At 34.1% G+C, this 22851-nt stretch overlaps 3 protein-coding genes across 9 annotated transcripts in view; 1 reads left to right on the forward strand and 2 right to left on the reverse strand.

Annotated features, from left to right (window-relative positions):
* LOC145724671 (ATP-binding cassette sub-family C member 4-like) overlaps positions 1-13186 on the reverse strand; it is a 28511-nt gene extending 15325 nt beyond the window's left edge. For 4 of the 6 annotated variants that reach the window (XM_081973048.1, XM_081973045.1, XM_081973050.1 and 1 more), the window contains exons 1-12: positions 13021-13186; positions 12695-12955; positions 12565-12636; positions 12298-12505; positions 11541-11763; positions 11306-11462; positions 7914-8127; positions 7564-7855; positions 4529-4720; positions 4229-4473; positions 3866-4177; positions 3641-3810 (exon numbers count right to left, since the gene is read on the reverse strand). In XM_081973048.1, coding sequence (XP_081829174.1) covers positions 3641-3810; positions 3866-4177; positions 4229-4473; positions 4529-4720; positions 7564-7855; positions 7914-8127; positions 11306-11462; positions 11541-11763; positions 12298-12505; positions 12565-12636; positions 12695-12955; positions 13021-13100 — 2426 coding nt within the window. In that variant the 5' untranslated portion in view covers positions 13101-13186. Of the gene's footprint in view, positions 1-3640; positions 3811-3865; positions 4178-4228; positions 4474-4528; positions 4721-7558; positions 7856-7913; positions 8128-11305; positions 11463-11540; positions 11764-12297; positions 12506-12564; positions 12637-12694; positions 12956-13020 lie in introns of all 6 variants that reach the window. The other 2 variants (XM_081973046.1, XM_081973049.1) reach the window with 2 other exon arrangements.
* Positions 13187-13189: 3 nt separating this feature from the next.
* On the forward strand, positions 13190-17091 carry LOC145724681 (uncharacterized). Of its 2 annotated transcripts, XM_081973068.1 has the most exons (6): positions 13190-13481; positions 16057-16177; positions 16229-16419; positions 16500-16728; positions 16784-16884; positions 16937-17091. In XM_081973068.1, exons 1-6 carry the CDS (start codon positions 13272-13274, stop codon positions 17024-17026), a joined length of 942 nt encoding a protein of 313 aa, XP_081829194.1. In that variant the 5' UTR covers positions 13190-13271; the 3' UTR covers positions 17027-17091. The 2 variants fall into 2 exon arrangements, with proteins under 2 accessions (XP_081829194.1, XP_081829193.1); XM_081973067.1 differs by having other exon boundaries at positions 13192-13481; positions 16057-16419.
* On the reverse strand, positions 17065-22686 carry LOC145724683 (UPF0669 protein C6orf120 homolog). The gene is made up of 4 exons (XM_081973071.1): positions 22538-22686; positions 22345-22484; positions 19328-19444; positions 17065-17487 (listed from the first exon to the last, which is right to left on the reverse strand). The coding sequence occupies exons 1-4, from the start codon at positions 22583-22585 to the stop codon at positions 17193-17195; spliced, it is 600 nt and encodes a 199-aa protein (XP_081829197.1). The 5' UTR covers positions 22586-22686; the 3' UTR covers positions 17065-17192.
* Positions 22687-22851: the final 165 nt, after the last annotated feature.

Here is a 22851-nt window from a genome sequence, read left to right on the forward strand (position 1 = left end):
GGCCGCCTGTGTTGATAGTTGCTTGGTGTGGCCGCCAGAGGACTCCAAACCTAACTAAATATTTTCTTTGACTGTTACCACTCTAACTTCTTTGAGTATCTTTTTTTTTTAATCGGGCAGGTACGGCCCCGATATTTGGCACAAACCTACACAGTGATTGTCAAATTTAAGGCCGTAGCAAAACTGTAGAAATACAGTAATATACATTTTGATGGTTTTTGGTGTGGAACTACCCTTAGGCCTGTACTATATGCGTAAAAAGTTTGGTTATAAAATATATTGTATAAGGGCAGGAATTGGCAAAAATGTGACTGTATGTCTTAACGCCTAAAACGGTCTTAGTTGCCAGGAGTATTTTTGAAAATTCATAACTCCGGTTCTGTAATATAGATTTTGATGGTTTTTGGTGTGGAACTACCCTTAGGCCTGTACTATATGCGTAAAAAGTTTGGTCAGAAAATATATTGTATAAGGACCGGAAATGACAAAAATGTGACTGTATGTCTTAACGCCTAAAACGGTCTTAGATGCCAGGAGTATTTTTGAAAATTCATAACTCCGGTTCTGTAATATATATTTTCATGGTTTTTGGCGTGGAACTACCCTTAGGCCTGTACTATATGCGTAAAAAGTTTAGTCAGAAAATATATTGTATAAGGACCGGAAATGACAAAAATGTGACTGTATGTCTTAACGCCTAAAACGGTCTTAGATGCCAGGAGTATTTTTGAAAATTCATAACTCCGGTTCTGTAATATATATTTTCATGGTTTTTGGTGTGGAACTACCCTTAGACCTGTACTATATGCGTAAAAAGTTTGGTTAGAAAATATATTGTATAAGGGCAGGAATTGGCAAAAATGTGACTGTATGTCTTAACGCCTAAAACGGTCTTAGATGCCAGGAGTATTTTTGAAAATTCATAACTCCGGTTCTGTAATATATATTTTGATGGTTTTTGGTGTGGAACTACCCTTAGGCCTGTACTATATGCGTAAAAAGTTTGGTCAGAAAATATATTGTAAAAGGACCGGAAATGACAAAAATGTGACGGTATGTCTTAACGCCTAAAACAGTCTTAGATGCCAGGAGTATTTTTGAAAATTCATAACTCCGGTTCTGTAATATACAGTGCGTTTTTTTTAACGCGCAACATAGGATTTCACGTGTTAAATTTTTAAGCCCATGTTAGACCATGTTATTTTGGAACTAGAGCTCGAATCAGCTAAGAAAAGGCCACAGGCGTCATCAAACGATGATGTCACGATCTCTGTACGTCTCGCTTTAAATATTGCTGCTCTCGTTACTTTCCAAGTTGTTGCAGCCAGTCAGTGGCGTGCTATTATTTTATCAGTAAAATGAAACATTTTCGTCGTTTTTAATAAAGAAAATAAAAGACAACAAGTTTTTCAAAGGAATGGAAACTCCTTCTGCTTCTTTCTTCATAAATTGTAAGACGTTACTGACGATTTCACGGCCTTGGCTGTATATGATAACACCTTTCTTTCCAACCTTTTTGAAAGACATTTTGACAAAATAACGTTTTTTATTCATAACACTATGTGAACTTCAACTGCGACCATCAACAATACAACCAAAACACCAGACTAAAACGGAACCTAACCTAACCCCCTAAGTCTCCCTGTCCGCCACTACATTTTTTTAAACTTGGCAACACCGTTTAGAGTGCCGGCTAGTAAAAGCATATAAAAAGGTCCAAATGTACCTGGCCGCTGCCGCATCTGTTTTAATTGTGTCCAAGTAAAAACCGTACTACGTTGCCAAGTGGCTTTTTGACCGCTTAACAATATATTTTCGGGAATATTTTAATAGGACGCCTCTGATTATATCTAATGCGACGGCAACTGTAGAAGGAGAAAGAAATAGTTTTAAAAACTGCGTCATTGATGATGCGGTGGCCTTTTCTCATCTGATTCGAGCTCTACAAGTATAAAACTTGACGAGCGGCTATTTCGTACCCTGAAGCTTAAGTAAATTTACCAATTCGGCCTAAAAAGTGTTAAAAAACTTGCAAAAAATCATCTTTTTTCGAAAAGGTTTTATCGTTTCATACTCCCTGTATGCATTGTTGTTCTTTGTTGTTTTTGATACTGGCACGGCAGGTAGCAGGTAAAATTTGGCGTAGAAAGTAAAACAGGGTGATCATTAACTTTATATCAAAAAAGTTAAGAACAAAAGAAGTATTTTTATAAGTGAATTGTTCAAATTGACCTCCGTTTGAAGCCAAACAGTATATTCCAAACAAACATAAAATGCCCTTTTGACGTTCAAAAGATGTCGGGTCGTGATGCAGTCAAAATAAGTCACTTTACCTGCTACCTGCCCTGCCAGTATCAAAAACAACAAGGAACAACAATGCATACAGGGAGTATGAAAGGATAAAATCTTTTCGAAAAAAAATGATTTTTTGCCAGTTTTAAATCACTTTTTAGACCAAATTGGTAGACTTACTTAAGCTTCAGGGTACTAAAGACACACCCGTCAAGTTTTATACTTGTAGTTCCAAAATAACATGGTCTAACATGGGCTGAAAAATTTAACACGTAAAATCCTATGTTGCGCGTTAAAAAAAACGCACTGTATATTTTGATGGTTTTTGGTGTGGTTAACTACTCATTAAGTCGATTTTCGCTTGCACTAACTGGCCAACCTAACGCTCAAAAACCATTAGGATAGTGGCAGTGTTTCAGGCAAATTTGAACCGTACGAAAAGTGTCATTTGAAAAAAAGAGTTTTTCAAAAAATTTCCAAGCATTACATCCGTAGTAGGCCTAGTAGATCACGTAACAATGTTTATTCCAGTTTATTTTCCGGAATCAAATTAGCCTTTAACCAGTCAAAAAGTGTTTCTGGTGCTGCCACTAAACCGTAAATAACACGCGTATTTGTAACACTTTGTATATACTTTTTTATGTCGATAGACAGCTAATGAAATGAGCTTTCCATTGACGTATAAAAGTCGATTGGTTAGTGCTACCGTTTGGCCGCCAGAAGGCGTCAAAGTTGACTCATTTTTTATGACTTTTTTTGGAGTTTTTTTTAGTTCAATCGTCAATAACTAGCTTATTTGCCACACTTTGTATAAACTTTTATATGTCAATGGATAGCCAATGAAATAAGCTTTCTATTGACGTATAAAAGTTAATTGGTTAGTGGTACGGTTTCGCCACTAGAGAGCGTAAACATTTTTAAAAATAAAATTACAAAATTCATAATTCTTCGCTGTTTTCCAACAGATTTCATTGAAACTACCAAATCTAAGACATAAATTATTATAGTACTATTAAATATGTCATTCTGACAGCTCAGCACATTATTCCAAATGTCTATCAATTTTCTTACTTCAAAGGCGGTGTCCCATAATTTTTTTTTTTAATTTAAATACTAAATAATAAAATACTCATTCTAAACCCGAAATTAACTGGGTGTCCGTTTTTATAAAAACTGAATTTACGGTGAATTTTCAAATATTCCGTTCAAACTACAAACTTTGTTTTGGTGCTGTCACTTGATTATCATTTGTATCCTGCTCTAATAAACGTAAATTGAAACAGATAAAAAATTGCAACCAGTTTGAAATATCACTGCTAATTTGATGGTTGTAACTATACTTTCTTACCATAAACATAAGAACCAGTCTCCAAAGCTCGCTACGAGTTGTGAACCAATGAACAGCAAAAACATCATAACTGTCGTACAATGATTGCCGCCGGCATGAAAGTATTCAGTGTAGTTTCCAAAAGCAACAGCACCTAAAGTTCGCATTTCCGGCGCAACCTTAGGACCAGTCTAGAAATTAAGTTACTATATTCACTAATAATTCTCGTGTAACCAAACTGTTTACTTTTCTTCCTTCGATATCAATAGCGCTATTGAAGGCGGTACTAGTATGCGAAAGAGCTTTAAGAACTTTTTCCGTTTCTTTTTCTTGTTCCGGCTGGCTAGTCGCTATGTTTGCTGCTTCTTCCAGCAAAACCGCCAAGCTCACCTCGCTACTTTTAATATCATCATAAGTGCCCTGTATCTGAATTGAACCTTCATGAAGGACAATGATCAAATCAGCCCGGCGTAGGTATTGCAGCTGGTGCGTCACCAGAACTACTACTTTGTCTTTTAAGTGACGAAGCATGCACTCTTCGAATAGTTGCTGACCTACCTACGTCACGAATTTTCAACTGGAAATAAAAGAGGAAAATGTGGGACGTACTTGAATATCAACGGCCGATAAAGGGTCGTCAAGCAAATAAATGTCGGCCTCTTTATAAACAGCTCGAGCCAAATTGATTCTGGCCCTCTGGCCTCCGCTTAAAGAAATACCTCTTTCACCAACTATAGTACGATCTCCGTAAGGCAGTAGAGAAAAGTCTCTCCTCAATGCGCACACTCTTATTGTTTGGTAATAACGTTCCGGGTCAAAGTCTTTTCCGAAAGTAATATTTTGCCTTACGGATCCTGAACGAGTTTACCAAATTATGTTTTTGACAGACAAAATCTTATTAAGATTTACCTGCAAACAACCAAGGCTCTTGTGAAGCATAAGACAACGATCCGGTCACAATAAGCTTTCCACTGAACAATTTCAGTTCGCCCAAAATCAAGTTAAGCAAGCAAGTTTTGCCAGAGCCGACCGACCCGACTATCGCCACAAGCTGTCCAGAAGTCATTTCCGTATTCACATTATCCAGGCAGAGATTCTCACCTTAATATCCAGTTGATCCCATTTAGTAGGTTGTTCAATGTTCAATGACATCTGAGTGTTGCGTCCCAATCACCAGCAAAAAACATATGTCGGTGATTAAAGGTGATATTGGTTGATTGTCAAAATGGTTATAGTACAATATTTTTTTAGTATATGACCAACCAATGAAAGTTTATAGGTATACCAACAATTAAACAATTCTTAGAAGTACGAAAGGAAGGAAATGACAAACAGTCATTTAGAGAGCTCTGGCGCTTCCAAAATGGTTCTAGACGCATTTGACAATTTAAAACAATTCTTGGAAGGTTCAAGACACTTTGTAGAGGCCTCTGCTTATTTCTAGAAGGTTTTGAGTCTTATTTAGAGAGCTCTGGTGCCTGAAAAATGGTTCTAGACGAATTTGACAATTTAAAACAATTCTTGGAAGGTTTAAAACACTTTGTAGACGCCTCTGCTTATTTCTAGAAGGTTTTGAGTCTTATTTAGAGAGCTCTGGCGCTTCCAAAATGGTTCTAGACGCATTTGACAATTTAAAACAATTCTTGGAAGGTTTAAGACACTTTGTAGAGGCCTCTGGCACTTTTTAGAAGGTTGTCAGTAGTATTTAGAAGCCACTGGCATTTTCTTAATAGATCTAGAAGCCTTTAACAATTTAAAATAATTCTTGGAAGGTTTAAGACAGTTTTAGAAGCCTCTGCTTATTTCTAGAAGGTTTTGAGTCTTATTTAGAGAGCTCTGGCGCTTCCAAAATGGTTCTAGAGGCATTTGACAATTTGAAACAATTGTTGAAAGGATAGTTCTTGGAAGGTTTAAGACACTTTGTAGAGGCCTCTGGCACTTTTTAGATGGTTGTCAGTAGTATTTAGAGGTCACTGTCATCTTCATAATGGATCTAGAAGCTTTTAACAGTTTAAAACAATTCTTGAAAGCTTAAAAACAGTTGTAGAGGCCTCTGGTACTTTTTAAAAGGTTGTCAGTAGTATTTAGAGACCACTGGCATTTTCTTAATGGATCTAGAAGCTTTTAACAATTTAAAACAACTCTGAGAAGGTCTAAGACAGTTGTAGAAGCTTCTGCTTATTTCTAGAAGGTTTTTAGTATTATTTAGAGAGCTCTGGCGCTTCCAAAATGGTTCTAGAAGCATCTGACAATTTAAAACAATTCATGGAAGATTTAAGACACTTTGTAGAGGCCTCTGGCACTTTTTAGAAGGTTGTCAGTAGTATTTAGAGGCCACAGTCATCTTCATAATGGATCTAGAAGGTTTTGAGTCTTATTCAGAGAGCTCTGGCGCTTCCAAAATGGTTCTAGAAGCATCTGAAAATTTAAAACAATTCTTGGAAGGTTTAAGACACTTTGTAGAGGCCTCTGGCACTTTTTAGAAGGTTGTCAGTAGTATTTAGAGGCCACTGTCATCTTCATAATGGATCTAGAAGCTTTTAACAGTTTAAAACAATTCTTGAAAGCTTAAAAACAGTTGTAGAGGCCTCTGGCACTTTTTAAAAGGTTGTCAGTAGTATTTAGAGACCACTGGCATTTTCTTAATGGATCTAGAAGCTTTTAACAATTTAAAACAACTCTGAGAAGGTCTAAGACAGTTGTAGAAGCTTCTGCTTATTTCTAGAAGGTTTTGAGTATTATTTAGAGAGCTCTGGATCTTCCAAAATGGTTCTAGAGACATCTGATAATTTAAAACAATTCTTAGAAGGTTTAGAACACTTGTCTTTAGAAGGTTGTCAGTAGTATTCAGAGGCCACTGGCATCTTCTTAATGGATCTAGAAGCTTTTAACAATTTAAAACAACTCTGAGAAGGTCTAAGACAGTTGTAGAAGCTTCTGCTTATTTCTAGAAGGTTTTTAGTATTATTTAGAGAGCTCTGGCGCTTCCAAAATGATTCTAGAGGCATTTGTCAATTTGAAACAATTGTTGAAAGGTTTAAAACACTTTGTAGAGGCCTCTGGCACTTTTTAGAAGGTTGTCAGTAGTATTTCGAGACCACTGGCATTTTCTTAATGGATCTAGAAGCTTTTAATAATTTAAAACAACTCTGAGAAGGTTTAAGACAGTTGTAGAAGCTTCTGCTTATTTCTAGAAGGTTTTTAGTATTATTTAGAGAGCTCTGGCGCTTCCAAAATGATTCTAGAGGCATTTGTCAATTTGAAACAATTGTTGAAAGGTTTAAAACACTTTGTAGAGGCCTCTGGCACTTTTTAGAAGGTTGTCAGTAGTATTCAGAGGCTACTGGCATCTTCTTAATGGATCTAGAAGCTTTTAACAGTTTAAAACAATTCTTGAAAGCTTAAAAACAGTTGTAGAGGCCTCTGGTACTGACATTGGCAATTTCAAACAATTCTTGAAAGGTTTAAGACACTTGTAGAGGTCTCTGAACTCTCTGACAATTTAAAACAAGTTCGTTTCAAGTTTTTTCGTAGGTTCTCAATAGCATTTAGAAGTCTATGGAACTTTCAAAATGGTTTTAGAGGCCTCTGACAATTTAAAACAACTCTGGGAAGGTTTAAGACGCTTGTAGAAGCTTCTGACACTTTTTCGAAGGTTGTGAGTAGCATTTAGAGGCCTCTGGCACTTTCAAAATGGCCCTAGAGGGCTCTGGTAATTTAAATCAATTTCTGGAACGTTTAAGTTTAAACCCTGCAGAAGAAGAAGGTATATGACCAACCAATCAAAGTTTATATACCGTTTTTTTACACCATTTTGCTAGTTCGATTTTAATAACGATTTTAAACTGACAATAGCTGATAGTATGATGTTATAAAACGTGACGGATATGACGCAACAGTCAGAAGTCACTGAACAGAGACTATAAATCCTTTAACCACATTACCATATTTTGCAATTCCTCTAAAAATTACTATACGACCCTTATCTTCTGCGTCTGAATTTGTAGCTAAAGACTGGGCAGCCTGTTTGAGATCAGAATCCACATTGTGTAAAACGGTTTTTTTAGAATCGGGACTGGTTTTCAATATTGAAGTTGTATAATCCCCTCTCTCTTTTCTTGTACGCAACGCAACCGTTTCATAGTTAGGGTCTAAAACACTACGATCCCCGATATCCGCTTCTTCAGTCAGCATAAAATTTTGTATTCTGTTGATTGACACTCGAGCCTCAGCTACCTAACAAAAGTACAATAAATATATTCATAACTAAACCCAGTTAATAATTCCGACTTACAGCGTTAAGCCCCAGTGGAAAATATACAGTACAACTAGTCCTAACTATGAGATAGTAACCACCAATAACGAATACTTTTTCAGCTGTAATGTCGTTTCCCAAAAGAACGTAACTTAGGATTGTCAGGAAAATCCCGCTTCGAGCAGTCATCATTATAAACGACATCGTTATTCCACGGATGTAAGACGTTAGGATTAGCATCTTTAGTTCTTGGCTACAAATCATTACAATTATAGTTAGTCTTCTTTATTTCTAATTATGGTCACAATACATTTCCTGTAACTACAAAAAACATACATGAAAACACAAAAAGAAACAGCGTCATTTTAAGATGAGCGTACACCTAATAGTCTCTTACATAATCCCTGATATACAATATGGCTCTAAATTAATTAACATCTGTTTTACCTTTCTTTTAAAAAGTTTCTCATTTCTCTCTAATTTTAAATCATTTTGTAATGTATTAAAAAGCTTCAAACAGGCATAATATGGATTTTTTTCGGTTATAGTTAATCTGTGTATCGGATAATTTACATTTACGCTTCGAGTGTTATAACTATGATGTACCTCCAGATCAAACATACTTTTGTTTTTGAAAAAGAAAACTATACATTCATAAATATATAGTCCCCACACCGTCAGAATGCCATTAGCTTTGAAAACCCCCCTGCAGCTCTCCCTGTATCCCATTTTCTTGACTATTCTATTTTTGTAAAAGAAAAATTTTTTCCATTAAGCATTAGAACCCCAAAATATTATCCCATACTTGAGCACAGATTCAAAGTTTGCGTAATATAGGATTTTTAATGTTCTTTCATTCATTTCATTTATAAGAACGATTTGGTTAAATTTGTATTAAATGAAGTGTATTTTAGAAGTGGTGACTAAAATCTGTCACTTGTTGTGCTTTGTGACATTTTACATAATTGTATACAAGAAGGTGATTCTTCACAATTTCAATGTTTCGCCTAAGGCAAAAATGCTATTGTTTCGTAAAAAGGTAGCAAAATTTAGTAATTTCAATGACCTCTCGCATGATCTGCAAACAATAGCCACAGGGGAGTCTTGTCAGCTTATAGTTCCTATAAGTCAAACAATAAAAGTGACCAGAAAACCATTCACTAAGATCTTCCAGTCACAGTCCTCTCAGTCAGGAAGGTTTTTTTTTCTACATATCTCTAGTTTAACTTTAATTGTGCAATGGTGAGTGATTTTAAGTAGAGTAAAGTACATCATTGTTAAACGCAATTTCAGTATCCATTAAAATTGAGGATGGTGTCACTTTATCATAAACAAACTGTTCAATTTTCCAACAAAGTTGGTAAAAGTTTCCAGCTTGGTTGTTTTCTCTTGTCCGCTTAAGTGTTTCCCTCGCTAATGCTTCTAAATGAATGTCAGCCAGTTTTTTTGGGGTTTCTGACAAAAATTAGAAAAAAATTAGTCTTGGAGCTTTTGTGGTCTGGTTTCAGTCAGAAACAGGTTTTACTTGACAAATAGTAATGTGCTACAGCTTCAAAGTTTTTGTTTCAGATTTCAGATCACTGGTGAGTGAGTTTTGACAGTTATGACAGCTGTCACGTGATATAACAAAAGTATAAAGCGTTCCTTAACGTCAGAACTGTCAAATTTGACTTCATGGAACTGTAAAAAATACTCAAAATGTGGTTCCTCAAAGAAACACATTTATTTGGCATCTTATACTTTCAGATCACTGGGGAGTTAATTTTGACAGTTATGACAGCTGTCACGTGACGCAATCAAAGTATTAAAGTGTTCCTTAACGTCCCAACTATCAAATTTGGCTCCGTGGAGTTTTAAATATCACAAGTTCCAGTATAATTCCTGAAATTAGCAACTATTTCTAATTTTACAGTTTCAAGTCACTAGTGAAAGGGGTTTCGCCAGTTATGACAGCTGTCACGTGACGTAAGAAAAGTATAAAAGCGTTCCTTGACGTCAGAACTGTCAAATTTGGCTCCATGAAACTGTAAAGAATACTTAAATTTTAGTTCCTCAAGAAAACACATTTATTTGGCATCTTATACTTTCAGATCACTGGGGAGTGAATTTTGACAGTTATGACAGCTGTCACATGACGTAAGAAAAGTATAAAAGCGTTCCTTAACGTCAGAACTGTTAAATTTGGCTCCATGGAACTGTAAAGAATACTTAAATTATAGTTCCTCAAGAAAACACATTTATTTGGCATCTTATACTTTCAGATCACTGGGAAGTGAATTTTGACAGTTATGACAGCTGTCACGTGACGTAAGAAAAGTATAAAAGCGTTTCTTAACGTCAGAACTGTCAAATTTGGCTCCATGAAGCTGTAAAGAATACTAAAAGTGTGGATCCTAAAAAACACATTTATTTGGCATCTTATACTTTTGGATCACTGGGGCAGTGAATCTTGACAGTTATGACAGCTGTCACGTGATGTAATAAAAGTATAAAAGTGTTTCTTATGGTCAGAACTGTCAAACTTGGCTCCATGGAACTGTAAAGAGTACTTGAATTATGATTCCTCAAAAAAACAAGTTTATTTGGCATCTTATACTTTCAGATCACTGGGAAGTGAATTTTGATAGTTATGACAGCTGTCACGTGATGTAAGAAAAGTGTTTCTTAAGGTCAGAACTGTCAAATTTGGCTCCATGGAGCTGTAAAGAATAGGTACTTAAAAAGTGGTTCCTCATAGAAACACATCTATTTGGCCTCTTATTTTCAGATCACTAGGGAGTGAATTTTGACAGTTATGACAGCGGTCACGTAACGCAAGCAAAGTATTAAAATGTTCCTTAACGTCCCTTAAATGTCAAATATGGCTTCATGGAGCTTTAAACACAAGTTCCAGTATAATTGCTGAAATTAGCAGCTATTTCTAATTTTATAGTTTCAAGTCACAGTTTTGACAGTTATGACAGCTGGCATGTGATGTAAGAAAAGTATAAGTGTTTACGTCAAAACTGTCAAATTTGGCTCCATAGAGCTCTAAAGTGTGGTTCCTCCAAGAAACACATCTACTTGGCTTTTTTTAATTTCCAAATACTCCATTGTCTGAATTATTGGTTTGATGTGCATTTTCTTCATCATTTTTTTGTATTTTCCTGAAATTTATTAAATTCTCTTGGCATTTTTTCCAAAAATAAATTTCTGAGAATTTATACAACACAACATTACAAAAGGAACCTACACATTGTAAAGACAACAAAAATACCAACATTAAAGTGGCACAAGAAAAACGATAATAATAATGTATAAGCACTGACTGTCCCATAACTAAAAAGGCTCACCAGATGCAGATACACATAAAAATGACATATAGGACGATATCAACAATTTAGTTTGCTGTAACAAACAGCAAATGTTTATACCGTTCGTAGAATACTGACCGTCTCAATCCACTGATGACTTCAATAAAGGGATTTTCCCACGCGTACATTTTAATAACTTGAATAGCTTGTATGATCTCATTCATGTGCCTTACTCTTGCGTCCGTTCTACCGGCCGCTTTCACCCTTAAATATGACGTTGCCAAACTGAGCAGAACTGAAACAACAACAATCAGGATTTCGTTTGGAAAAAAAAGTGAAAAAATACAAACAATTTTTAAATAGGTGCACTTACTTTGTAAGGGCGACACGACGATAACGGCCAACATTCCATACAACGAGGCCATTCCCATTTCCATATAAATGAAAAACGTTATAACTCCACATTGCAACGGAGCTATCCATAGATAATGTAAAAACAAGGGAGCCACATCAAATCTATTGACGTCGTTAGACATTAAGTTTACGGTGTTACCCACAGTTTCACCACCGAGACATGTTAGTTTTATTCTTAAAGCCTTGCAATACAAAAAAATTAATTTAAATACAGGAAAGCATATTAAAAGCCTAAAGAAAAACAAGACTGTAATCACTGAACCAATTTGGTATAAATAAGACTCGACATCCTTTAGTAAGGCAGACGGTAGAAGACTCCGTCTCGTGCCACAAAATGTAGTCGTCCCGAATTCTACAACCCGCACTGGGTTCGTAAATTAATGAAATAGTAAACTGTTTCTAAATTATAATAATCGCGAGTGCCACTAATCTAAGTACAATCTGTTTTATTATTGTAGTAATTTGTGGATGTACAAGTTATTGTTCAAAGTGTTACTTTTGGGGATAATGTTTAAACGACCTATTCCGAAGTACTAAACTGATAAACCGTTCATTTTGCCATTTAATTTTAACTGCTATTTAGTTATTAAATTATATTTTTGCACAAAAAGTTATCCAAATGTGGCACATGTTTGTGAGATTCATCCTGTCAAAATTAAATAGCAAATTATTTAAGAAATACGAATTAAAGAGCGATTGATAATCAAATACTTCACCTTTCTATAAATTAATGAGCAACAAGCCACTCTGACCTGCATACCAACATGAAGCGCTGCCATAATGTAGGGATGAAAGATTCCCACCGTTATTAAACTACATAGCATAATACAACCGGCAAAAAAGTACGCTTCCAGCTTAGAAATCCTGCTTTGGTTTTTAGAAAAATAGTAAAAAGCACGCATTATAAATGTAGGCGGATATTGGCTACAATAAACAAAACACTATAAGGAGTTTATAAAGAATTTTTTACCAACACAACTTACGCTTCCTCACTGTTGATGTTTGCTGCATTAAAATATCTAATAAACAATCCGATAAAAATTGGTTGTTGCATTCTAAAATACAATAATTATCGTTAAATGCTTCTTAAGCTGATCAAAATACACGGCTTACCTAACACACATCTCCATAACAAACAACAGGATACCATAAAAGATTATATCCCACCGAAAGGTTTTTATAATTACTTTAGCTAAACTTGGACATCGACGTTTCTTAGCAGCTTTTTGCACTTCTCTGGTCCAGTTTACGGCAAGTTTCTGGCCCAAAGTGGACGATTTGTGAACTTCTAGCGGTTCAAAGAGATCAAACTCATCCAGGTCACGCTTCCTCCCTATTAAGAAGGTTTTCATGGCGTACCTAAACGTGCGGGACCTTTTATAAATTACACAATTACTACAACCAGCTAAAGTTTGAATTAGTATGTGGAGTAAACTTACCAAAATGTGATGGTAGATAGAAAATTGGCTCCGCGTTTCGGATTTTTAGGCCTATCAAACTCTTCAGAACTGGAACGCATGCTGTCTTCAACTATCCCGAACAAAATGACTAAATAATCAAAGTCAAGCGAACCTTTCTATTGTCAAATGGACTTTGACAACCTTGGTGGTTGCATTTTTGAGTAGGTAATTTGTCAAATTTACAACTTCACCCAAAATTACGGTCCCATGTTAATGAGGCGAAAACTCAAATGAACCCGGAAACCGCATCGACCAGGGAGAAATTTTTTTGTGGATGTTGCGCCAAATCTGAAGATTATAACAGCGATGAGGCGATCTTCGATTATTTTGGGAGGGAGTTTACCGAATACGAGTACGTAGTGGAAAATTTAGCGATTAGACCAGCACCGAAAAAGCTGTTAGACTTGGTGCCAGTACATTCAACGAATATATCTTGCAGAGTAAGTAAAAGTTTCTTAGAACCAAATATTTATAGAAATTTGAAATTTTGGGTTTAAAATAAGTTCGATGCATACTATATTTTGAAAATGTGAAAGTTAAAATTTTCTTATCTGAAATATGAATATGAATCAAGTTGTTAACTTTTCAACATATTTTAAGTTTTAAATGTCAAAAACATATTGGATACATAATCATGAAAAATTCTCGGTTAATCAAGCTTTCAAGTCAATTTTTATATCTGAAATGTAAATTTCATCAAATTATCTACTTTTAAAATCATTCTTCAAGTTTCAAATGTCAAAACATGAAAAAAGCCTTTTTGATCAAGCTTTCAAGTCAATATTCCACCTTGAAACAAAAAATGATTATTTCGTCAAATAATCAAGTCAATTTTCATATCTCAAATGTAAATTTTATCAAGTTATCTACTTTTCAAATGATTCTTCAAGTTTCAAATGTCAAAAGATGAAAAATGCCTTGTTAATCAAGTTTTCAAGTCAATTCTCCAACTTCATCAAGAAAATTAGAAAATGTTGCATTTGGTCCAATTATTAAGTCAATATTCATATCTGAAATGTGAATTCTATCAAATTATTTAGTTTCTAACTCATCTTTCAAGTTTCAAATGTCAAAACATGAAAAATCCCTAGTTGCTAAAATTTTTAAATCAATTCTCCAGATTGAAACAAGAAAATGTAAAAATGTATTATTTTGTCAAATAATCAAGTAAATTTTCATATCCGAAATGTAAATTTCATCAAATTATCTACTTTTCAAATCATCTTTCAAGTTTCAAATATCAAAACATTAAAAATGCCTTGTTGATCAAGTTTTCAAGTCAATTCTCCAGCTTGAACCAAGAAAATGTGAAAGCTCTCTATGTGATCAAATTATCAAGTCAATTTTCATATCTGAAATGTGAATTCTATCAAATTATCTACTTTTTAAGTCATCTTTCAAGTTTCAAATGTAAAAACATGAAAAATCTCTGATTGATCAAGAAAATGTGAAAATTTATTATTTTGTCAAATAATGAAGTGAATTTTCATATCTGAAATGTAAATTTCATCAAGTTATCTACTTTTCAAATGATTCTTCAAGTTTCAAATGTCAAAAGATGAAAAAGACCTTGTTGATCAAGTTTTTAAGTAAATTCTCCAGCTTGAATCAAGAAAAAGTGAAAATGTTGTAATTGGTCCAATTATTAAGTCAATATTCATATCTGAAAAGTAAATTCCATCAAGTTGTCAATTTTCAAGTTATATTTTAAGTTTCAAATGTCAAAACATGAAAAATACCTTGTAAATGAAGCTTTCGAGTCAATTTATTACCTTGAAACAAGAACGTAAACATGTATTATTTCGTCAAATAATCAAGTCAATTTTAATATATGAAATGTAAATTTCATCAAGTTATCTACATTTCAAATGATTCTTCAAGTTTCAAATGTCAAAAGATGAAAAATGCCTTGTTGATCTTTTCAAGTCAATTCTCCAACTTGAATCAAGAAAAAATGAAAATGTTGTAATTGGTCCAATTATTAAGTCAATATTCATATCTGAAAAGTAAATTCCATCAAGTTGTCAACTTTTCAAGTTATATTTTAAGTTTCAAATGTCAAAACATGAAAAATACCTTGTAAATCAGGCTTTCAAGTAAATTTTTCACCTCAAACAAGAAAGTGAACTTGTTCGTTAAATAATCAAGTCAATTTTCATCTCTGAAATGTAAATTTCTATCAAATTGTCTACTTTTCAAATCATCTTTCAAGTTTCAAATGTCAAAACATAAAAAATCCCATTGATCAAGTGTTTAAGGTGGTTTAAGTCAATTTTCCAGGTTGAAACAAGAAAATTTGAAAATTCTCTATTTGGTCAAATTATCAGGTGAATTTTCATATCTGAAATATAAATTACATCAAGTTATCAACTCATATTTCAAGTTTCAAATGTCAAAACATGAAAAATGCTTTATTGATCAAGTTTTCAAGTCAATCATCAGCTTGAAACAATTAAATTTAAAATATAATTTAATGACTGTAATTTTAAGGATTAATTTTAGAAAAAAAGTATAATTAAGCGTAGTTAGGATAAAAAATCATTCATTCTTAATTATTGTAAAAAGTATCAATTTTTCAAATAACTAACCTAATACAAATTTACCCTAATTTTGAACAGGAAATAAGATAAATTCATAAAAATTAGGGATGTTCTATTTGAAAAACTTTGACCACCCCATATCATTATTTTTGACGTTTTTCTGTGGCCACAACTTAGAAGAAAAAACAATTTTCCGATATGTGTAAATTAAAATTGTTTTGAGAACTGAAAATGTCAAATATCTCAGAAACGGATACAGAAAGTTATATAACAGTATACATAAAAATGTCTAGAATTCGACGTAAAATACAAAAAAGCAAAAATATCAGGGTGACCCATTTAAAATTAGCAAGTTGACATCTACTTTAATTCCAAAATTTTCAATTTCTATAAATATTTGAATCTAATAAAGTTTTAATGAACGGTTTGGGTGGCTATTTGATAGAACTTGCAAACAACGAAAATTTTTTTGTAGACTTCAAGCACCGAAAACCCGTCCGAACCTATTCAAGCTTCCTCAGACAACACAATAATGTCGTTGCACCACCAAAACCTATTTCCAACCGGCGAAGGAGACTTTCGCAAATCATTCAGAAGTGCATTGATTAAAGATGTGTCTTCCGATTTCATATCGTTCAAATCGCTAGAAAACGACGGACCATCCATACCTCATCAGAATGCCAAACCAATAACAAAACCTCCGTGTTGTAATGCGCCACCCTTTTCCAAAGATTTTCCACGTTCCTCAGGATTTCGACCGGGAGATCATAGATGCTTCAAAGACATCAACGAATTAAGACAGTCGATTAAAACTAAAGAGTACAGAACCGCAAAACAGGTGAGTAGAACACGTTGATTTTAAGTATGTCTAAATTAAAATCAATGAAACATTATGGATGGGACTTTTCTTCTAGAAAGGTCCTCTCGGATCTGTGCGAGGCAAGTGAGGAATCGCTCAATATCATAAAACCAACGACGTTAGCGAAAACGGTTAAACCAATGCCGACTGAAATTAAAGACACCATAGATAATTTAAGATTCAAAAAACCCAGACCAAATTTTTTACTGAAGCCCGAGAAAAAATTATTTCACACACCGGGGGTATACTTTGCGGAGGTTCAAGAAGACAGCTGGAGTAGTGTAAAACGTAAGAATTAACTTTAAATACTCAAATCACAACTTAAAAAGGTTGTAATATTTAGCCAGAGAAGGATCTGGTACTTCTTTAGAACTCATGAATCGGTCAAACCTTCGATCACAAGAACCTTACACATACTCGGTAGATACTACTGTCCAAACCGAGGTAAACTGGGTTATTTAAAGAAATTTTAAAGCGTTGGCAAGATGAATTTCAGATTTCAAAAAAGTGCTCTTGTCCCAAGAAAGAGAAGAAGAGCCTAAAATGGAAAATCATCATCAACAAACATTCCGACAATAAAAAGTAATGTGGTAGTTATGTATAAATTGTGATAACAAACGCAAATAACATTAACATCTCTTTATTACCTAAGACTAGACAATTTCAGTCATTTTGTGTGTTACTTATGATTAATTAGATTTGTTTGATTTACAACTAGTATTGGTTTCCAACTTACTTGACTCTCATTGAGTTCATAAAAATATCAATTGTAAAACCTCCAAAATTGAGAAAATACTTGGAATACTCGAACTGTTTTTAGTTCTTTTCCTCTTCAAACTACGCCTCTGGTTTTCGGAATCGTCTTTTGCGCTTTTTATGGTTTGTTGTCCGTCATTATCTTTCTGAGATTCTTTTGGATTGGTGGTTGCCATCTCCATTACCACATATCGATACGGATATGGTATATCTGGGTTTTCGTACACGTCCAGAATAAAGTAGCTCGATTCCGCGTAACCATAAACACCAAGAGCCAAAGGAGAATCGTAACTAGAAGAATATATTGAAATGATGCTTTTTCAGTGCTTTGATCGATTTTTAATTGGTTACTGTTTAGTACAAAAAAGCTTTAACCAACCAACCAACTAAGATTTCTTTGTTGTATTTCCTATATTCATTATATTTGCGTCCTCAATACAAGATGTATAGTTCAGAGCATATAAAGGATGTCTCAAAACTCAATCAAAATCATTATTATGACTAGAGTCCCGATTTCTAGGCATTTTACTTTTTGTAATCAATAAAAGCAACCAACCTTTGACATCTAATGTGGATTAATGCGAAAACAAGTCATTTCGTGCTTTTTTTTTTCGTTTTGTGCTTATTTGCTGCTATTTTTTCTATGGTTTAACTAGTTTTTGACAAAACAAGCTGTCCAAATTCTTTCCATATGCTCCTAAAGGCGTATAAAAACACTACAGAAACTCCAGAATGCTTCTCAAGCAGTCGAATGCCTTCCAAAACAGTCAAGAAGCTTCCAGGGTGCGTATTCTTGAAACGAGGGAAGGGAATTGTCAAGAGAAAGACCTGTAGAATGTGACAGAAACCCGTCATTGTTAGCTTCTTATGTCACATTCTATCAACACTTCTCTTGAGAATTCCTTTCCCTGCTTTCAAGAATTAGGGCCCAGAAGCTTTTAGAACACTCTAAAGGCTTCCAAATGATCTTCAACTAGACTAGAAGCTCTCAAACAATTTCAAGACAGTCTAAAAGCTTCCGTATGCTTCTAAAGCAGTTTAAAAGCTTCCATAAGTTTCTAGAACCGACCATAAGTTTTCAAATGCTTTAAAAGCAGTCCAAAATCTTTTTAAACTCTCCAGAAACCTTCCAAATGCTCCTAAAGTAGTCTAAAAAGGTTTTAAAACATTACAGAAACTCCAAAGATCTTCTCAAGCAGTCGAATGCCTTCCAAAACAGTCAAGAAGCTTCCAAAAGCTTTTAGAACACTCTAAAGGCTTCCAAATAATCTTCAACTAGTCTAGAAGCTCTCAAAAAATTTCAAGACAGTCTAAAAGCTTCCGTATGCTTCTAAAACAGTTTAAAAGCTTCCATTAGTCTTCAAATGCTTTAAAAGCAGTCCAAAACCTTCAATGCTTTTTAAACTCTTCAGAAACCTTCCAAATGCTCCTAAAGTAGTCTAAAAAGGTTTTAAAACATTACAGAAACTCCAAAGTGCTTTTAAAGCAGTCGAAAGCCTTCCAAAAGCTTTTAGAATAGTATAAAAGCTTCCAAATGCTCTTTATCTAGTCTAGAAGCTCTCAAATCATTTCAAGACAGTCTAAAAGTTTTCGTATGCTTTTAGAGCAGTTTAAAAGGTTTCAAAAGTTTCTAGAACCGTCTACAAGGTTTCAAATGCCTTAAAAGCAGTCCAGAACCTTCAGTGCTCCTAAAGTAATCTAAAAAGATTTCAAAACACTACAGAAACTGCAAAATACTTCTAAAGCAGGCGGAAGCTTTTCAAAACGGTCTAGAATCTTCTAAAAGATTCCAAATGCTCTTCAATTAGTCTAAAAGCTTTTCCAAAAAAAGTTTTCAAAAAATTCTAGAACCGACTACACGACTGCACCTTCAATTGCTCTTTAAACTGTCCAAATATCTTCCTTATGCTCCTCAAGTAGTTAAAAAAAATTAAAAAGAGAGTATGCAGGGGTTCTAAAGTTAAAAGCTTTTGCGAAATTAAGAGTTTTGTACTTTTTTAAACCAACTACACTTGCAATTATATTACATTACAAGCAAGTATTTATAAAAAAGAAAATAATTACGTCTACGACTATAATGGAAATGACTATGACTATGTTATTTCGTGAAAGTGCCTTAGGTTAATTTTACCTTTCTGGGATTTCAATAATTTCATCTCCACATGTGGCTGAATGTAAACTATACGAATCTGGGTCATAGGTGGGATACATATTCGTATCGGAAATGTAGATATCTGCATCACCCAAACTGGAAAAAGCGATACAGGGTGTCTATTAGTAAAAAGCTGTAATTCCCGAGATGCATGATTGAAGTTATTTCAAACTGTTTGTGATGATCATCTTGTTCTAAAAATTTGATTTTTAAAATACAGGATACTGAAAATTTTACACCGTATTTTGGTTTTTTCGTATTTCCACTGAGGCCCAAGGGTGGTTTATAAAAAATGGAAAATCACAGGAAACTGACAAAAACATGCTTGGATTAGTTTTGTCATTATTCTGAAGGTTTGGTACACTTGTGCCGCATTCGTTTTCAACCTCCATAGAGCGGGAAGAGCGGTTTCGACGTCGCAATGACGTAATTTATCAACTAATGGTTTTCCCAAATTACTTCATTGTGACGTCACAAAAGCTCTGCTCGCTCCATAGAGTTTGAAAACGAATGCGGCCATATTGTATGTATACTGGTCAATATTTGTCTAGGACAGAAATTTCAATATTGATGAGAAATAAAGCTGGTTGCACCGATGCACCAGGAGGTGTTTTGATAATCTGTCCGGACAAAATATTGTTTTTAATACGTCAAATAGTTCAAAAATATATTTTATTTGTCAAAATAACTGTCATAAATCTGAAAAAGACGTTTTGTATACAGGGTGTCCCATAAGTGACACGTCACAGTGACACCGCAGGTAGGTCAGCCAAAGAGGCACCGAACTAGCCTAACATGACCCTAGTAAAAGTTGGATGGTTTTCAAGTTATTAGCAAATTACGATTTTTCATAAATTTTTACATTTTTTAACATTGTTAGTGCCATAATTCTGTTGGAAAGCTCTCAAAGCTTTTTTTTTTTATTGTATGGAATCCTAAATAGTTACTTAAGATGCCATGAGCATGTTTTTGTCAAAAAGTAATGTAAAGTTCCGAAAAATACTGGATAAATCTTGATTTAAATTATCAGCAAAATAAGAATTTTTATTTTTATTTTTTTAGGCTGGTTCGGTGCCTCTTTGGCTTACCTACCTGTGGTGTCACTTATGGGACACCCTGTATAATACTGCAAGAAAACTTTTCTAAACCCTGATTTCTGCAACTTTTGAGCAGTCACAGTTTGACAGTCAGAGACAAAATTGCTTCTCAAACCCACTTGGAGTAAGAAATTGAATGTTTTAAGCACGTTTTTGGACTCTCCATTAAATTTCCTATCAAATAACATGAGAAACACTACAAAATTTAATACAGTCAGGAAGAAAAGCAGTGTTAAAATTTGAACTGACAGAAACACAGTTTGAAAGGACAGTCAGAAACAAAATCGCCTGTAAAACCCACTTGGAATAAGAAATGGACTGTTTTAAGCACATTTTTGGAATCCTTATTAAATTTCCTATCCAACAACCTAAGAAACACTACAAAATTGAATGCAGTCAAGAAGAAAAGCGGTGTTAAAGTTTGAACTGATAGAAACACAGTTTGAAAGGACAGTCAGAAACTAAATCGCCTGTAAAACCCACTTGGAGTAAGAAATGGACTGTTTTAAGCACATTTTTGGAATCTTTATTGAATTCCCTATCCAATAACCTAAGAAACACTACAAAATTGAATAGAGCCAGGAAGAAAAGCAGTGTCAAAGTTTGAACTGACAGAAACAGAATTTGAAAGGACAGTCAGAAACAAAATTGTCTGTAAAACCCACTTGGAGTAAGAAATTTACTGTTTTAAGAACATTTTTGGAATCCTCATTGAATTTCCTATCCAATATTCTGAAAAACGCTACAAAATTTAGTATAGTCAGAAAGAAAAGCAGTGTTAAAATTTGAACTGACAGAAACACAGTTTGAAAGGACAGTCAGAAACAAAATCGCCTGTAAAACCCACTTGGAATAAGAAATGGACTGTTTTAAGCACATTTTTGGAATCCTTATTAAATTTCCTATCCAACAACCTAAGAAACACTACAAAATTGAATGCAGTCAAGAAGAAAAGCGGTGTTAAAGTTTGAACTGATAGAAACACAGTTTGAAAGGACAGTCAGAAACAAAATCGCCTGTAAAACCCACTTGGAGTAAGAAATGGACTGTTTTAAGCACATTTTTGGAATCTTTATTGAATTCCCTATCCAATAACCTAAGAAACACTACAAAATTGAATAGAGCCAGGAAGAAAAGCAGTGTCAAAGTTTGAACTGACAGAAACACAATTTGAAAGGACAGTCAGAAACAAAATTGTCTGTAAAACCCACTTGGAGTAAGAAATTGACTGTTTTAAGCACATTTTTGGAATCTTCATTAAATTTCCTATCAAATAACATGAGAAACACTACAAAATTTAATACAGTCAGGAAGAAAAGCAGTGTTAAAGTTTGAACTGATAGAAATACAGTTTGAAAGGACAGTCAGAAACAAAATCGCCTGTAAAACCCACTTGGAATAAGAAATGGACTGTTTTAAGATCATTTTTTGAATCCCCATTAAATTCCCTATCCAATAACCTAAGAAACACTACAAAATTGAATAGAGCCAGGAAGAAAAGCAGTGTCAAAGTTTGAACTGACAGAAACACAATTTGAAAGGACAGTCAGAAACAAAATTGTCTGTAAAACCCACTTGGAGTAAGAAATTGACTTTTTTAAGCATATTTTTGGAATCCTCATTAAATTTTCTATCCAATAACCTGAAAAAACACTACAGATCTTGTACAGTCAGGGAGAAAAGCGGTGTCAAAATTTGAACTGCCAGAAACACAGAATTTGTAATTTACTGGTCAAATTCTCCTGGTAAGGTAAAATATTTACTTTACCAGTAATTTACCAATCACTACTACTTTCACTGTCTCATTTTAATTGATTCAAAAATGCATCTTTGGAAATACAATATATCACCAATTAATAAGTACTTAACCTGTTAAAAGTATTAAAAAATCATACTTACATAGAGCTCAAATTGAGAATAACAGATCCATATATTTTTATATAAAAGTAGGAAAAGTTTCCCCTTTCGATACCACCCCCAGTGCGGGCTAACAACTTGGGCTGATTTGGTGTGTCCACATTAATTAATTTGCCTATCAACTGAGACATGTCATTTAGTAAAACTGTGAAGTTGTTAATTTAGATTTACTTACAATTATGGGAATAATGCACAGCAAAATGTAAAACAGTTTATACATCATTACTATCTTGGAGATTTAACAGTTCATTATATTTTTGTTATTGTTTTGTTGTATCCTTTCTCCAAAATTAGGTTATTATAACCAACAACAACTCGTCAAAATCAGCTGTTCGGTGTTTTGGAGGACAAACACCTCGCAATATACACACAAAATCCATGATTCACATATCGATTGCTTATCCACAAGCAGCAATTCAAGTTCCTTTATTATTCAAAAACCTTTTTTTGCTACAGTTATTTAAATCAGGATAGAAAACGTGGAATAAA

Source organism: Ips typographus, linkage group LG2 (genome assembly GCF_016097725.1).
Source record: "Ips typographus isolate SLU linkage group LG2, UJ_Ityp_2.0, whole genome shotgun sequence".
Taxonomy (NCBI): Eukaryota; Metazoa; Arthropoda; class Insecta; order Coleoptera; family Curculionidae; genus Ips; species Ips typographus.

Excerpts from the sequence above, each read along its gene's own strand:
- LOC145724683 (XM_081973071.1), bottom strand. The coding sequence starts at position 22,585 with ATGATGTATAAACTGTTTTACATTTTGCTGTGCATTATTCCCATAATT. Across the intron at positions 22,485-22,537 it reads TGTGCATTATTCCCATAATT|TTGATAGGCAAATTAATTAA; the intron begins GTAAGTAAATCT and ends GACATGTCTCAG. Across the intron at positions 17,488-19,327 it reads ATTATTGAAATCCCAGAAAG|TTACGATTCTCCTTTGGCTC; the intron begins GTAAAATTAACC and ends ATATTCTTCTAG.
- LOC145724681 (XM_081973067.1), top strand. The coding sequence starts at position 13,272 with ATGAACCCGGAAACCGCATCGACCAGGGAGAAATTTTTTTGTGGATGT. Across the intron at positions 16,420-16,499 it reads AGTACAGAACCGCAAAACAG|GTCCTCTCGGATCTGTGCGA; the intron begins GTGAGTAGAACA and ends TCTTCTAGAAAG. Across the intron at positions 16,729-16,783 it reads CAGCTGGAGTAGTGTAAAAC|CCAGAGAAGGATCTGGTACT; the intron begins GTAAGAATTAAC and ends TGTAATATTTAG.